Source organism: Mytilus trossulus, chromosome 1, assembly GCF_036588685.1.
Source record: "Mytilus trossulus isolate FHL-02 chromosome 1, PNRI_Mtr1.1.1.hap1, whole genome shotgun sequence".
Lineage (NCBI taxonomy): Eukaryota > Metazoa > Mollusca > Bivalvia > Mytilida > Mytilidae > Mytilus > Mytilus trossulus.
This window is the reverse complement of record NC_086373.1, coordinates 13,468,128-13,485,466: the sequence shown is the minus strand read 5'-3', so window position 1 is coordinate 13,485,466 and position 17,339 is coordinate 13,468,128. Positions and strand designations below refer to the sequence as shown.

The 17,339-nt window shown below is 30.9% G+C and overlaps 2 protein-coding genes across 3 annotated transcripts in view; one reads left to right on the top strand and one right to left on the bottom strand.

Annotated features, from left to right (window-relative positions):
- LOC134717778 (SCO-spondin-like) overlaps positions 1–955 on the bottom strand; it is a 48,507-nt gene extending 47,552 nt beyond the window's left edge. Inside the window, exon 1 of the mRNA XM_063580584.1 lies at positions 626–955. Within this exon, the coding sequence (XP_063436654.1) occupies positions 626–955 (330 nt within the window). The remainder of the gene's footprint in view (positions 1–625) is intronic.
- Positions 956–4,251: 3,296 nt separating this feature from the next.
- The window catches only part of LOC134715733 (tyrosine-protein kinase transmembrane receptor Ror-like), a 141,147-nt gene continuing 128,059 nt past the window's right edge, over positions 4,252–17,339 (top strand). For both annotated transcript variants that reach the window (XM_063578141.1, XM_063578113.1), the window contains exons 1-4: positions 4,252–4,381; positions 4,614–4,702; positions 7,074–7,128; positions 13,946–13,996. The gene's annotated coding sequence lies outside the window, so the exon portion shown is untranslated. The remainder of the gene's footprint in view (positions 4,382–4,613; positions 4,703–7,073; positions 7,129–13,945; positions 13,997–17,339) is intronic.

Here is a 17,339-nt window from a genome sequence, read left to right as displayed (position 1 = left end):
TTTAGTCAACATGAAGCCGTAAACAACTATTGAGGCAACATGAAGCCGTAAACAACTATTGAGTGTGTCTGTTAGAACTCTTGAATCATTTTTGGCTGATACAACTATGTGGCCGTAACCACTATTGAGACTACGTGTAGCCGAAACAACTATCGAGTGAATCGGATAGTCAGCATGTAGCCGTTACAACCATGTGACCGCAACAACAATTGAGTCAACATGGGACTGTTACAATTATTCAATGAGGCAACATGTGGCTGTCAAAATTATTGAGTAAACATTTGGGCGTAACAACTATTTGAACAATATTTAGATACATCAGTAACCTATTTTGTAAAGTATTTTCAAGAATGTTTGCATTACGTTAATAAAACACTTTCATAGTCTGTCGATTACATTTTCAATTACAAAGTTTGCATTCTGAATTTTCAAGTAAATCTTGTTTTTTGTACCTTATCGAAAAGATAAGACATTCCCTTTCAATGTACAAAGGTACCTCCATCTTAGAAAGTCCAAAATGTAAAAAGGAAGAAATGAAGTGCGATACGTCTGCAGTGGAGGAAAATAAACATCTTTATAAAGAAATAAACCCATTGCAAACGATAATAATTGCTGTTATACTTACTGGGTCTATAGAAAATGCTCCTCGAAGATGATAGTCAAATTCAGAATTATCATTTTCGAAATCGCTTGGATAGTCTATATGCGTTGCATCATTCAGCTGACAAACGTGGTTTTCTTGGTCAAAATTAAAAGACGCACACCTTTTGATTTGGAAGCATTCCATAGCGCACTGAGTAACTAAATGTTTTGTCGTAAATTCCGAAATAATATGGTCATTCAGTTTCTTCCTCGTATGTGAAAATGTTTCGTTCCTTGAAAACTTGTAAATTTGACCATTACAATAAGTTGACATAAAAATTAAAATACATATAGTTAATCTTCCACCGGCCATTGTTTCATTCAGACTAAGAATGGTAAACTAGTAGCAAATCGGTAGAAAACTTATAGAGGTATAAATAATAAATGAATTTACGTTTGTTACCTTGTATAGTCCTTTTTTTGCAGGTAATTATTGCGTATAATTTGCGTGTTAAGGGTAATAACATAGACAATCTTGGACTAATTAATAACAAAAGATTGATTAAATAGATAAGAAGTAACACTCCTGGTCCCAGGGCAATTCATCAGCTTGAATATTTTATTTTGTTTTATAACTTATTTATTTGTAATTCCAACAGCAAAAAAAATTAATCAAGACTAGATTTAACGTTTTGATTATAGGAATAAGAAGACGGGATATGACTGCAAATGAGGGTTCAGACAACTGTCTAATTTCAGAACACCTGTTGAAGAAGAGGTGGATCCAGAAAATTTCGGAGCTCACTGACTGCCTAAGAAGGGACCCACCCTAGTCGTGGTTTAGTGATTCCCTGATTAATAATTAAAACAAACTGTTTCTCAAAAGGGGAGGCGGACCCCCCCCCCCCCCCCCCCCCCCCCTAAATCCGCCTCTGTCAATGCATTATGGTGTTTGAAGAACAGCTATATTGTTAATTTCTGAGTCATTTATGAATAGTTGTCTCATTTGCAATTACACCACATCTTCTTTTAAATGGCACTCGCTCCTTTAATTTGCTATTTTGGGATTTGCTGTGCCATAGCATTAGGCTCCGTTATACTGAGTATGTATTATGGATGGAATCATCACCATACGTCATCCTTTCTCTTCTATAACATTTTTTTTTATATATTTCATTGCGTTTTAGATCAGTAATTTAAATGTGACTGAATTGCTCATCCGATAATTGGAGTGCTCCGACTGAGGTAAACGGAGGTACATACATGTACAGAACAGAACAGAAAGGAAATGCCGGAACCAATTTAATAAAATAATATACATAAATTATGATAAATTCGTCATAGCAACTATAAGAACTGATAAAGACTTGGCTTCAACATACACTTGAAGACTTATAAAAGGCCTACACGCGACTATCAAATCCGTATTTCAATCATTTCTTCTCCGACATGGGTTTAATTTTAATAAAGATATTTCCGGTTGGAAAAGTGACAACGTTAATTTTAACAGCCCCCTAAATGATCCTAAATGTTCTGAAATTGTCGGATTCATGCCTGCATGGTGTTTACTATGTCATCCCTGGTTTCATGTATAGCTTATTGTTCTAATCAATGGGAATTTCAAGTGTGACAAATCAAACTATAAAAAGTCCACTCTGTTTCAGAGATTTTCTTTATGAAACCAAGGTTGATGAAACATATGAGGGCCCTCATGGGGTTTTTGATTATGTGATTACTTGGCCGTTTTTTTAATGATTATTTTATTATTAAGCCAAATATTTCATGATTATTTGATTACCTAGGACTATTTTTAGTTTATGATTATTTGATTACTAAAGATAAGCAAATATTTAATGATTATGTGATTATATTGGCAAAAAAATGGTGATTATGTGATTACTAGGAACCCCCCATGAGGGGCCTCACATATAGTATTCCCTTATTTGTACGTATAATGCTTCTGTTTATTTAAAAAAAGAAAAAGGTTTTCTTTACAACTTTAACAATCCGAAAAAAACAGTCGAGTGCACCTTGGAAGGTGTACTTGAATAGGACATTTTTTTTAACTCCATTTTTATCTATCTTTAGCTAAAAAAAATGTTTAAAAAAAAAATTGAAAGCAGTCATGTATTCTCTATAAAATGCTAAAATGTCAAATACATGTATGTAAGCAGGCCATTTTAAAAACAGGGGTTCCTAACCAAGGACAAAAAAAGGAGGGGGAGGGGTGGTTTCACCTACATGTCCCCATTCAAATGCATTGATCATCCAAAAAAAGGAGAATTTTCACAGTTTAAGCACTTTTCAAAATAATTATATGAAAAAAGTAAGATGATGTGGTTTGATTGCCATCTTTGCTAGCCAAGGGTTACGATCCACTCCCGCTTTCTCTCAGATGCCATCTTCGCTAGCCAAGGGTTACGATCCACTCCCACTTTCTCTCCCCTTGGCTAGCGAAGATGTATGATTGCCAATGGGACAACTCTTCACAAGAGACCAAATGACATAAAAAAAAATAACTATAGGTCACCATATATACTGTATTCAACATTGAGATAAATCCATACTACATGGTCAGGTATAAAGGGCAAATATATCGAAATTCAAATGAAAAAACTTACTTACAAAACTATGAGAATAAAACAAATATGATATACAGCAACAAACTGATTTACATATATTTCAGATGCAGATGAAGTCAATATATATGAATATTCTTTAAGAACAGATGATGGGTAAACATGTATTTTGTATAAATTATATAAATTATTTCTGCTATCATATTCAAAGACTGTCTACTTTATCAGCTACAATTGAAGTTCTTCTATAAAGGGAGATAGTTCAACTCTATCACAGGTCACACTTTTGTTTTCGAATTGAAGAGACCAAGTTTAATAAATAAACATAATTGCATGAAAGATCATTTAATACTTGTCTTCCTTCTTCAATTTTTTTAAAACTAAATCAAGCTAGATCATAGATGATGCTTCACTTTCTCTTTCTCTCTCCCTCTCTTAATATGTTTCAAAACTATTTAAAAATCTGTATTTGTCTTATATTGTTTGCTGTCACAGCATTTTACTATATTAAGGAATTTCTACTCATAAGGACAAATAACAATACCATTACATTACATAAAACAACAATCATCATATGTGTCTTGTTTAGGAATAAAGATATGTGGGACTACCATCATACTTCCCATTTCAGATCACTGGATTTTTTTTTCATTTAGCTTTGTCAAACCTATGTAGTATTATTTGTTGAATATTCTGCTATAAAGTGTCTGAACTTGACTGAAGGAATTCTAATAAAGTTTTGTTTACAGAAACTTTCTAATAACTATCCTTTAAAAGTGCTCACATCATTTCCGTAGTTGAATGGATCTAGACAAGACACCTGTCGACAATTCACCTTTATCCAAATTAGTAAATCAAACTACTACAACTGTCTAATAGCAGATAAACTAACAGGTCATGTTTTGGTGACAACAATAGAAGCCCTGGTGTAGAAAATTAATGATTAGAAGTTAATGATTCTGTGGGTCACCTGTCCTACAAAAAAAGTGGTCAAGCATAATATGACTCCCGCCTTGTTGCCTTCCCCTCGTCAGATTATATTGTTCACATGAAGAACTTGTTGATGCTACAAATTGATTCTAATCCTGTGTTAAATCTCTCTATTATAGAAAAGAGGTTTAACAATGTGGAGAAAGTTTACAAGATTTGGATAATTTGATGAGCTACAATGATTTCAGTCAAAGAAAGTATAGCAGATTGATCAAAGACAGATATTTATGGTAAATATTATTAATGTTTTTTTCTAAAGTTTACAAAATCTTCAAAATAAGTAAATTACCATGAAGCTTAATAGAAATGTACATATCTTTTTTTTTTGTGTATGTTGATTACTATGATATCTGTAACAAAATATGTTTGTTAGATGCACTACAATGCCATTGAATGACAAACTATGTTTTTTGTTTATTTGTTTAATTTATTTATTTGGTTGTTTTTATTTTTATACATCAGGATAAACTTTTCATACACAGTGACATATAAACTGAAAGCGAAACTTATAACACGAGAGGTTCAATAAGAAGAAGCAAAAAATATTATAGGTAAATACATTTTTTTAATTGATATATAATATTGTTGTTTCTTTCTTCCATGAATTAAAAGGTATTGTTACTTTTAAGAATTAACCTATTTTACAGGACAAACATTTGATTACAAACATATTTGAATAGTGTGTATTGCTAAAATCTTTATTTAATTCATTGCTAAAATTTCTATATTCAGGATACTGGTATATGCATATAAAAATCACTTCTGTGTAAGATTTTATTAAGATATATGGAATTTTAGATTGCAAATAAAGCCATGTGAATATGACTCTGTAACAGTTGAATTACAGCCTGTAATTTAGTGGTTGTCGTTTGTTTATGTGTAACATATTTGTTTTTCATTTTTTATATAAATTAGGCCGTTGGTTTTCTTGTTTGAATTGTTTTACATTGTCTTATCAGGGCCTTTTATAGCTGACTATGCGGTATGGGCTTTGCTCATTGTTGAAGGCCGTATGGTGACCTATAGTTGTTAATGTCTGTGTCATTTTGGTCTTTTGTGGATAGTTGTCTCATTGGCAATCATACCACATCTTCTTTTTTATATTATATCATCTCAAACTCTTTTGTCTCAAAATTCCTATGATGATGAGACTGAAATTAAAATATGCCTGTTCTAATTGAAAGACTTGAATTATTTTACCCCTGATATCTCAAAATTCCTGTTATCTTTTCCCCTTGATCCATTATAAGATAATGAAAGTGTAAAGTAAGTAACAATATGTTTACATCATTGCCATCAAAGAAACAGACAATCCTTTGTGCATGTACAAATGTAGAAATGATAAAAAGTGATAAAAACATAATATTACATGTACATGTATATTGGTTTTTGGCACTCATATTTATTATGTATTTTAAGATGTCATCTTTGTTAGCTCTGGAGGGAGTGATTGTAACCCTTTGCTAGTGAAGATGCTAGGATGTTGATTATGTCTGTAAACAAATTTTACCCTTTGCAGCACTAGTGCATTAGAAAAATGATTAAACCACATTCTGATAATGACTTGAATAAAAAAACAATGTTGCTCTATATCTGATAGGGATATTTAATTAATGCACAGCATTTTTAAAAGAGCCTTTATTGCTAGTATGGTTAATTGAAACATAAATTTTAAGGATATGAACATGAACTTACTTTTCCTTCTGATCTTAGTTCATGAACTCATTTTCTAAGGCCTAAAAGGGACCTCAAAATATGGAGTTGTCTTGTCCATTAATCCTTGATAAGATGCCGTCTTATTGATATTTCCAATGCATTTCTGTGTTGAGAATACCTAAGTTATAATCATTTGCAGATTTAAAAACAGCAAAAAGTTATATTTTATCGAAAAATCTGATATGTTTATTGTCATTATTTGTAAGAAAGAAAAAAACCGAACATGATTCTATGAATGATGATTCATCAAAAGTATTATTTAACTTTGTTGTATCAGCCATGTGCAGATTTATCAGTAAATTAAAATGATAGTTTTTACTTTTAGATGAATTTCCTCTTTATCATTTGTCATTTTGTAAGTTAAAAAAATTATCCATTGTTTAATAAAATTTGGAGTTACTCCCCTTTGACTGATTTTTTTTTTTTACATGTCTGAAATAATTGCCAATATTAAGTGCACTCCATCACTACACATAACATAATGCATTGTAATTGCAAAATATTGAAAATTTTAATCTTTATGTGCATTTTATCAGTTTTTCTTGCAATTTGTATGTTGTATGGTGATAACTGTAGAAATTATCATTCAAATTATTAAGCTATTATCAGACAAGATGTACTACCCTAACTCCATGAAGCTAAAACTGTTTGAAGATGGAAAATCTGTATGGTGAACAGATAAACTTGCCTCTTTGGGGATAAATTATTAGATTTCTAATCAATTTTTGACAGTTTTTAAGTAATTTTGCTTCATTCTTTTAGTCTGCTGAGAGCTGTTACACAGGTGATAAAAAGCTCTTTGCAGATTGAAAAGAAATTTAAATTTTGTGAATTTTGTAAGGTTCTGCTTAACCAATTTTCAATCCCATGTCTGTTTAGGTTGATTCATTGCCTAACAACTGTCGGGGAACAATCTTTGCCAAAATTAAACATTAAACTGGGTATTTTTTTGTCTGTAATGTCTTCATGTGCCATTATTCATCTTTCAGATAAAAATTTGAGATATGTTTTTCAAGAAATGAAATGAAGGTTTTATGATTATGCTGTCATTTTATATCTATGAATTATGAGTTCTTGCATTTAAAAGGCATGTCTTACTCCAGGAGATCTTTCTGTAGGAGGATCACATAGCTAAATACTTTAATTGAAAAATTTACCACTTGCACTAAAAGTGAAATAATCATAAATAACAACTTTTCTTTTTAGAAAGTGGCTAGACAATTGGTAGATAGAGGTGTTCCAGTGTAGAAGGTGAACCCAGGTACATGTATTCAACATTTCAATATTTAACAGCATATCCTTCTCTTAAGATAAAAACTCGGTAATTTATATTAGGAACATTGAAACCAAAGTTACTACAAAACAATTTTTTATAGCAGCAAAAATACAACCCATCAAATCATTAGACATTGTTGAATGCTATTGAAAAGCACAATGTATACCACCATCTTAATTCTGGACTACTGGAATTCAACAACTAATATTTATATTTACATCTTACATGTAAGGGAGAAGAATATAAAAATTATTTAGCCATCAACCAAAAATGTATTATTAAATAAACTGAAGTGGTATACCATTTGGTATCTTTTCAAATTGCTTAAAATGTTATGTTCATAATTAAGTCATCCTGAAATTGCATGAAATACTTGCCACTGTACATTAAGCAAACACCACAATTAACTAATGAGATTTAATGGTAGTTTTAATTAATAGAATTCAGCTTGATAAAGTACAAATTTATAAAATATTTAATAAATCAAGTATTATTTAAAAAAATGAATACCGGTAAATGTTCCATCTGTTGAATAGTGTTTTATACTATTTAGGTTAATCAGCTTCTTGTGTCGACTGAATTCTAAGCATTTCTATTTCTCTCTGAAGCTTGAAATGGCTGAATATCACATTGCTTTTGTAAATGTGTTATTTATGATTTCTGAAAGTTAAAGCTTTTTATGTCATTTAGAAAACCTATTGATTACATTATTAGAAAGTATTTTATGTTTGTAATTAAATATTAAATCTCGACTTCTGTGCCTTGCTGTCCTGTTGTGCTGTAGAACAAATCGACAAACTTAGGGTGTTGTCTCCTGCACATTGATGCCGTTATAGAGGAAATAATGCAATTTGGTTTATGCATCAATAAATTTCAATAGATTTTATGGAAATTTTGCTTTACTGATTCAATGTAAGGTATTTTTTACCGTATTCTCTTTCAGTTCTTTGTTGGGCTTGAAAGCGATGAATCATTTATTTGTATGAGAAAACAATTATTTTGATATTTCCACACAGCTAAAAATTAAACCATTCTGCACTTTAACAAATTGTTAGCTACCACCTGATCATTTTAAAAAATCTGGTTTTATGACAAAATTTATTTTCCCCAAAACTTATCTGAAAAATTATATAATCGTCCTGTAATAATTTTTTTTTATTTCATCACCATTTCCAGAGGAATCCAGGATTTTTGAAAGATGGTGTAATTTGATAAATGTAAAGTAAAATTGCCACATGTAGCATGGAAATTAATATTTTTTGGATGATATTATTCTCAAAATAGCTCACAGCAAACTTGAGCCTAAAATAAAGGTAAACCTCTTGAATTGCTGTTCAATTCACCTCACTGCAAATTTAAGATCTGCCACTGATTTACCTCTTCAAATGTAAACCATAAAACAATAAATGAAAAGCTGGGTATTTTTAGTTTTAGTACAGAGAGCTGCAACTCTAAAATACACTCCTAAGTTATGAACATTTTATTATAACTTATGATCTAAGATTTTTTTGTAAAAAGGGCCCTAGGTCTAAATGAATAGTCTCTATTCATAAAAAGATTATCCTGTTTGTCTCAATTGCTTTAGTGCTTAAAATTCAGTATGCTTGCTTCAAAAATGAAAAAAAACTAACTTGATACAGCCTCTTTTTGCTGATGTGACATTAAGCAATCATCAATCAATCAACCAATTGTAAAATTTGTAAGATTAAATGACAAAAAATTTGTAAAACTCATTTGATTAAAGAAGAAAAAGATACAGTGATGGTTGATGTATTATCATAAAGATAAGTGCAATAATTTCTGAATTTACAGTACATCTTCAACAATATAAAAGTGTCTATTGATATATCAGCTGAAATTCTCCTCAACATTTATTTGTTGAAGAAAAGTGTGTCTTTTGCTTACCTTCAAGTCAAGCAGCCGCTCTTTTCATAAAAAATACTCATTAGTGAAACACGTTTCAATTTTTTTTAAATATGCAGATCCTTAACTCAAAATTAAATAAGGGCATAAATGGACAAAATTTGAGCTGTTTAGTGGGATGAAAGGCAACTTTATAACTTCCATTATATTGGGGATGTTATCAACACATTAAATAACTATAGCTTAAAATGTAAGTCATATCTTAGTTTGGAATTGATTGTAAATTAAATAAATGTTGCATTGCTTGATTTAATGTAAAAAAGTATTGATTTCACAGATGATTAATAAATTTTTCTGATATCCAGTGGAGGGGTTTTATTATGGGATATTGAACGGGAGAGACTTTTTAATTAAATAAAGACATGTGGACCAAAGTCATTAGCTTTGTTTGAGTGATTATCTTCTGACAAAAATATCCATATTTTAAAAAAGTTTTAAATATCTCCAGATTCTTGTTGTTTATAAACAGAGCTTGAGGCATGAAGTCTCAATATTATGGGTTAGGAAGTAATAAAAGTCAATCGTAAAAATCAGTTTATTGTTATATTTTAATGTCTACAGGTGATAGTTATATCTCGGCTAATTTCATTAATAGGTTTTATATTTTGCTTCATTTAATCTACATGTATTAATATGATTATATGTCAGGCATCATGTGGTTCAATGTTGAATAGAAACAAACTTGATATGACTAGTTATAGTTTTAAATCTGCTTTTCTTTTTAAAAAAAATGAACAAAATGAAGTTTCGATTGTTATTATATAGAATTGGCTGGTGTTCTATAGTGAGTGTGCTAATATTTTATCAAGGCTTATTCTTATATGAAAAAAGCACAAAAGCCATTGTAAACTCAACATGCAAGTAGCATCTATAGTTATACCATATGCCACCAAGTTTTTCTGGTCTTGTGTCAACAGTCATTATTAAGATGCCAGCTAAGCATGGCATTCTTCATTCTTTTTTTGTCAAATCCTCTGAAAATTTTGATGAAATGGAGACATTTGTTTTAGAAGTGGGACTGGAAATCTAAGATTATATATACATGTACTTTATTATGAAACTCAATGAAACCACAGATAAGTTTCATAATCAGAAAACTTGGATAAGGCTGACCATTTTTGTAGAGCCTGCGACTTGTTGCAGAAAGCTCCATTTGATTTAATTTGATTTTGGATGTTTTAACAACACTGTAAGTCACTGCTCTTAGAATATTTCATGGTGGCCAGATTTTATTGGTGGAGGAAGCAGGAGTGCTCAGAGAAAACCACTTACCTTAGATAGTAAAACTGACCATCCTTGTCAATTAAGATTGGAGTTAGATGCACCCACACCACCGAGGTTTTAACTCACAACCTCAGTGTTTACAGTAGTAACTACTAAGACCACTCTGCCACCATGGCCCTCAAAATGCTTAAAATAGGGGTAGTGATCCGGGGGCTGCATCAATAGTGAACTTAAAAATCTTTATATTTTAGAAGGTAGAAGACCTGGCTGCTTCTTCCTTTCTGTATATAGATGCCTCATGTTACAAAGTTTCCGTCTGTCACATGTCTGTTGTCCATGACATCATTTTCATGGTTCAGTGACTATTTGAAAAAAAAGTATGGATTGTTTGTAATGTTAATTTCTCTTTTATTATGTGTATTAGGATAACTATATTTAGTTTGTGTGTACCTTGCAAGGTTCTCATGCCCGTCAGACAGTTTTCACTTGCTCTCTACCTCATTTTATGGATCTGTTAATACCGTTTTAGTTTCAAGTCCATATCTCAGATACTATAAGCAATTGGTTTAGTATATTCAGTGTATGGAAGGACTGTAAGGTGTACATGTCTAGCTAGCAGGTGTCATTTGACCTTGACCTCATTTTCATGGTTCAGTGGTCAAAGTTTAGTTTTTGAGTTTTACTCTTTTCTAATACTATATGCAATAGGTCAGCTATATTTGATGCATAGATATTTTATGATGTACATGTCAGTCTTGCAGGTTTTATTTGACCTACACCTCATTTGTTAGCTTCATTGCTCAGTGTTTAGTTTTTGTGTTTTGATCTGTTTTTCTTACTTTAAGCATAAGATTAACTATATTTGTTGTATGGAAGAATGGTTAGCTGTACATGTCTGCCTGGCATGGTTTGTCTAACCTTGTCCTCATTTTCATGGTTCATTGGTCAATGTTTAGTTTTCTTGTTTAAGTCTGTTTCTTAGAAACTATAAGTCATAGGTCAACTGCATTAAGTGTATTGAAGGATTGTAAGGTATATATGTTTTCTGGTTTGGTTTGGTTTATTAAACCTTGACCTCATTTTCTTGGATCATGTTAAATTTATGCAAGGATTTTTTATAGTAAGATTTATGTGGTAGTTGTAATAAAGCTTCATATTTAGGACTATCAACACAATATCGATGATTAGTGAAGAAGACAAGAAGGATGGCTTCTGAACTTCATAAAAAATGTACTTTGGTCAATGCTTTTACACCTAAATAAAGTAACAAAAAGAAACATTGAATTCTTAATTATATAATATACTGTTCATGCTTATTGTAAATATCAAACGTGAAGTGTTAATGCAAAAACTATTACCAGACAAATATTTTTTTTATATTTGATTTTTGTACCGCAAGCAATACTTGTGGAGATTAAAATGATACATTTGACATTTTTTTTCAAAAATTAAACAAAATCAGATTAATTTAAACGGTGGTTTGTTAGTTCAGCATGTTGAATGAAAACTTAATATGGCTAATTTTATGGATTATAGCTTCCAAGATATCATTGGCTTCCTCAGTAACCTTTTATTAAAAAAAACATCAAAGGCTCTCAAGATTTACCTGGTTTTTACCTGGGATTTACTATCATATTATCACAACACAACAAAATTTGTTGGTAGCTCCCTAACATCGGCATTTTGTATGTCACATCCGATTTTTTATTAATCTTATTTAAACATCAATATCGTTTCATTTTAATATGTATAATGATTTAAAGTTTAAAGGGGTTATATTGTTGCTATCAAAGTGAACCAATCTATAATATATGTGACAGTGCGAAGTGTAGAACATGGTTTACACAGTTATAACATGACAGTTGATGGCTCTTACTTATGCAGATCTTATTGATTAATTAAGCTTGTCACCTTACTCGCTTGATAAATTATCACTTAAGCTAAAGGTGTCACTGCTATTGTTCAAACTTTTTACAGTACATTCTTAAATAAAGTTTCTATGCTAAGGGATAGTAGGTGTTTCTAAAAATACTTGCCTCTTGGGGTTCTGTTGATCAGGAATTTTAACAACAACTGAATTAGCTGGAATTAATTTGTGGAGTTTTGTAATATTTTTTCAATTTTTAAGAAATAATTTCTGAATATAAAATGAAATTAGCACAAGGTAAGTCACAAATATTTTTGAAAGCCTTGAAGGGCCAAAATCATGATTGCACTGATGTTCTTGTTGACATACTAATTTTTGTCCTCTGGATTATAATTTCTGTTTTGTAGGTAGGTTTGACAAATTTTTAGAATTCTAAGATTTAGTATTTGATTGTTTGAAAGATGTTTGTAGAAGATGAGAAACTCCATATTTTCTGTAGGCAGAAAATACCTCAAGATAAAAACAACAGTCTTTCATGTTATAGCTATATTTGTTTTTTTTCTGCAACAAATATTGCAGAATGCCAGACCAAGGGTCTGCAAATTGCGTCAACAGTGGCCTGAACTATTTGTATAAAGCTTATATATCAGATAGTAAAAGACATGGATGCTTCTGATGATACCTTGAGTGCAGATACCTTATGTTATAAAGTTCCCACCTGTATTATGTGACACTGTCCTTGACCTCATTTTCATGGTTCAGTGACGGCTTGAAAACATGTTTTCCAATTGTTTTTTTGTCATGCAAAATAATCACTTATTATGAGTAATAGGATTACTTATTTGGTACAATTTTTTTTGTATATAGGATCTTTCTTTGCAAGGTCTACATGTCCATCATACAGGGCTCACAGTACCTCAACCTCATTTCATGGATCAGTGATTAAGGTCAAGTTTTTGTGGTCAAGTCCATATCTCAGATGCTATAAGCAATAGGTCAACTTTATTTTTGGTGTTATTTTGCATTATCAATTTTGATATTTCAAAGAACAGCTACATAAAACCAAAATTAATGTTTACTTAGTATACATGATATAAAATAAGGAGATGTTTTATGATTGTATATTGAGTCTACTGTCCTTCAGAGCCTAAAGGACACTCAGCATGTAAACAAACATCACTTTTAACAAAAAAAGCAACCACACAAATAAATCAAAAACAGGAGAACAGACACCACAACACAAACAAAACAAGTTTAAGTGCATATGTCAGAGTAAGGAGTGGTTTATTTTTAAGAAGTTTAAAATCGCAATTTAGTAGCATTTTTCATGTTCTGATCTTTTCTAAAGTCCAAATTTATGTGAAATATTGTTTTCATGACTTTTTTCTGAACAAAATTGAAATTATCAAAAATAAACCCCTCACAAAAATGTTCAAATTTTATCATGCATGTTCCAAGGTTTGCTGTGCATTTTTTGCCAGTCAGAACTGTGCAGTAAATTTTATCCTCAGGTAAATGACAACTTAGATCTTATAATAACAAGTCAGTAACTTCCTATTAATAGGTGATCAGCACTTGTTAAATATCAATTAAGAAAGCTTAACACATGTTATAAATAATGTCTTGAATTTGTCCATTATGAGATGAAAATAGAAGATCATATTTCTATGTAAATGCATTGATCAAAGAAACGAGAAGTCCATTATTTCTCTAACCTGTTGCATCTGTCTGACTTCAAGCAATTAACTTTAAAATAATGATGTATTCATTTTCAGTGTTTTATTTCAGTGGAATTTCATAAAGATCAGCAAATTCTCTACCTGGACTAGGGGATTTTTGGTAAGTACTCATAGCAAATACAGTATCTTAAACCTTGACTACTTGTGACAGATATGTGTGTGGCTTTTATTCCCTTATAAATGACTACCCTAGCATGTCAAATATGTGTATCAACCTATTGGACTAACCAGAAAAAAAATAAAATCACAAAAATACTTTACTCCAAGGAAAATTCAAAATGGAAGGTTCCTAATCAAATGGTAAAATCAAAAGATGAAACACATCAAATGAATGGATAACAACTGTCATATTTCATGAGAAATTTGTGATACAGTCTGTTGGACTACCCGAGCTCTCCATTCAGTAAAAAATCTCAACCTTTCTGGACTACCCTGAAACTCCATTATGTTAAATATGTGCGCTTCAGCCTATTGCACAACTCTGAAACTCCATTATGTTAAATATGTGCTTCAGCCTATTGCACAACTCTGAAACTCAATTCTGTTAAATATGCTTCAGCCTATTGCACAACTTTGAAACTCAATTCTGCTAAATATGCTTCAGCCTAGTGGACTACCTTGACACTTTATTCTGTCAAATATGTGCCTTAGCCTATGTGACTATCCTTAAACTCCATTCTGTCAAATAGTCTATTGGACTACCCTTAAACTCCATTCTGTCAAATAGTCTATTGGACTACCCTTAAACTCCATTCTGTCAAATATGTGCTCCAGCCTATAATTGAAGAACCCTGAAAGACCATTCTGTCAAAAATGTTTGACTGCCCTGAAACTTCTTATGTCAAATATGTTAAATATCCTGTTGGACATTCCTAACACTCTATTCTGTTAAATATGTGTCTCTAATACCTAAGTCCTAGTAGATTTTGATACTTAGGCAGGGGGAAATATTTCTGTGTTAACAGTTTTGTACTGTTGTCTTCAATCCAAAATGTGAATAATTGGTTGGACCTGGTAATGTCTTTTTCATTGAACTAAATGTCCATAAAGATTTTGAAGTCTGCACTAAGAGATTTAATTTATGTGTTTTCTTATCAATGCTTTATTTATTGTTCCTTGAATACTCAATTAATAACAACTCAATGGCACTTATTCTTCTTTAATTTTAGAATTAATGTTTCAATACAAATTGCATAAGATAAATCTAAATAATGAAGTGTTCATTTCCAAGCAAATTGTATTACATAACAGCATCCATTAAAAGGAGATTGGATTGGAGAGAATGCTCGTTCTGTTTTGATCTTGTATCCTTCCAATTAGAACAAGTTAACATGCGGACATGCTTATTTTTTACAGGGAAAATGATGTTTTTGGACATAATTAATGCATTGTGCTTAATGATATAGCCATATCTCAGTGAAAAGTATCTCTTTAATTTGTCATTATGAAATGTAGGGAGGAAAAGAAAAGATAAGACTCATATGTTCTATCTCTGTATTGTAACTTACTGTGGATTCATTATTATTCGTTGGATACCAATTTTCATAGTTTTAGTGGGTACAGGTGAACCACGAAATCAAATGTTCAACGAATTACACATTTTCTAAAAGCTCTGTATGCAGACATCGACAAAACCAAGAAATCAATTACCCACCAACATGCTGTGTTTCCTCAAACCACAAAAATTGATACCCACGAAAATAAATGAATCCACAGTATAGCTTTCCTGGCTGCATTACAGAAATTTTCAATAAATAGTAGTTTATAGTCACAAACTAAATATTGATTGTACTGTTTAAGTATGGAAACAAGCAGGGGAGCAACGAGTAGTCGTTCACCATCCCCCCCCCCCCCCCCCCCCCCCCTAAAAAAAGGTAATAAAAATAAAAGGTAAATTTTAATGCCATAGAAGTATTCTCTATGATATCAACTTTTAAGTAATCATTCTCTATAGTGTTTGTAAAATAAACTTTAAATTTTGTAATTAAATTTTGCCATTTTGTAATTAAATTTTGCCAATCAAATATTCTGTGATGGGTAAAATAGTTTGACATTAAAAACATCTTCAATTGAAAAGGCTGATTAAATACTGGTTCTTTGTTGTCTTAAAAGAATAATCTGAAGTGATTCTTTAGTGTAGTGTATTGTAAAACACAAGAAAGCCTAGTATAGCTGTTGACAAAATTATATCATATTAAACAAGGTTCGTTGTTTGTAGTTTTGGAAAGAATTTTGCTGATTTAATGTTGACTGAATCGGTGAAGTATAACCAAAAAAAATGAAATGAAAGCACTGATACACAAAGGGTAAACATTTTCAAAATTTACATATGTTAAAATATCTGTGGGTTCGTTTCAGTTCTAATAGCTCTCTAGAGTCGTAAAAGATTTGTTTAAACTGTGAGTGTCTTTCAGTGTTTTAGACATCCGTTGTAGTTTTATTACTAAATAAAGAAAGAGATATCAACTTGAAAGAAGATAAGAAACCTGATTTATTTGACTTGACTACAAAAGGAGAAAATCACCACTTTGTTACCCTGTTATGCAAGTGATAGCATATAGACTAATTTAACAGGATTTCTAAAGAATTTAATCTTTTAAGTGATCTTGTCAGTAAATTTTAATGCTTCAGAGTATTCCCATCTTTGCTTAGTTAAATGGAAGAGCTGGAAACATGCCATGTATTTGAATGTTCTGTAGAAGTTGAAATGAAATAGGGTTAGAACAGTATGAGACAATTCAAGTCTCAACAATTACGTACTTTGGTATCTGTTTATCATTTCAAAGTATTTTACTACTTCTATAGTCTACAATTTTTGGCAAACATTTTTTTTGTTTTCATGCAAGAACTACAACAGTCAAATCTTTAGAAAGAACAACAGGTCAAAAAATTTTGGGATTCACCGAATTAATTTTTTATCATGGGTTTCAAATATTCGTTTATATAGTTGGTAAAGGTTAACTTCAAATTTAAGTATTCAAATAAATTCCAATTTAAATCTGGCTTTTATGCAGAACAATGAAATCAAGTATCTATATGTTTATCAAACTTTGCTAAAGCTATGAAAAATTATTACCCTCAAAAATGATAAATTCACTGTATTAGGGAAAAATAAAATGACAATATTTGCATGTCCTATTAAAAGGGTCAGTAACAGAGCCTTTTTCTCGATCAATAAACCCTTAGATAAAAAACTTTATAAAATGTTTAGACTGAATAAATGTGCTTAGAATTTAAATATTTTGAAAGTGGCTAAGACATTTCATATTTAAATGCATTAAAGAATCTTGAGGTATTCCAAAAAATCATCACCTTTCTTCAGATTGTGTTTTAAATATACATTCTTTACAACAAAAAATTAATAATCATTTGTTACTTCTGAAATGTTTTGAAAAGAAACAGTTTTAAGAGAGTTTTGTTTTTGAAAATTGAGAATATTTAAA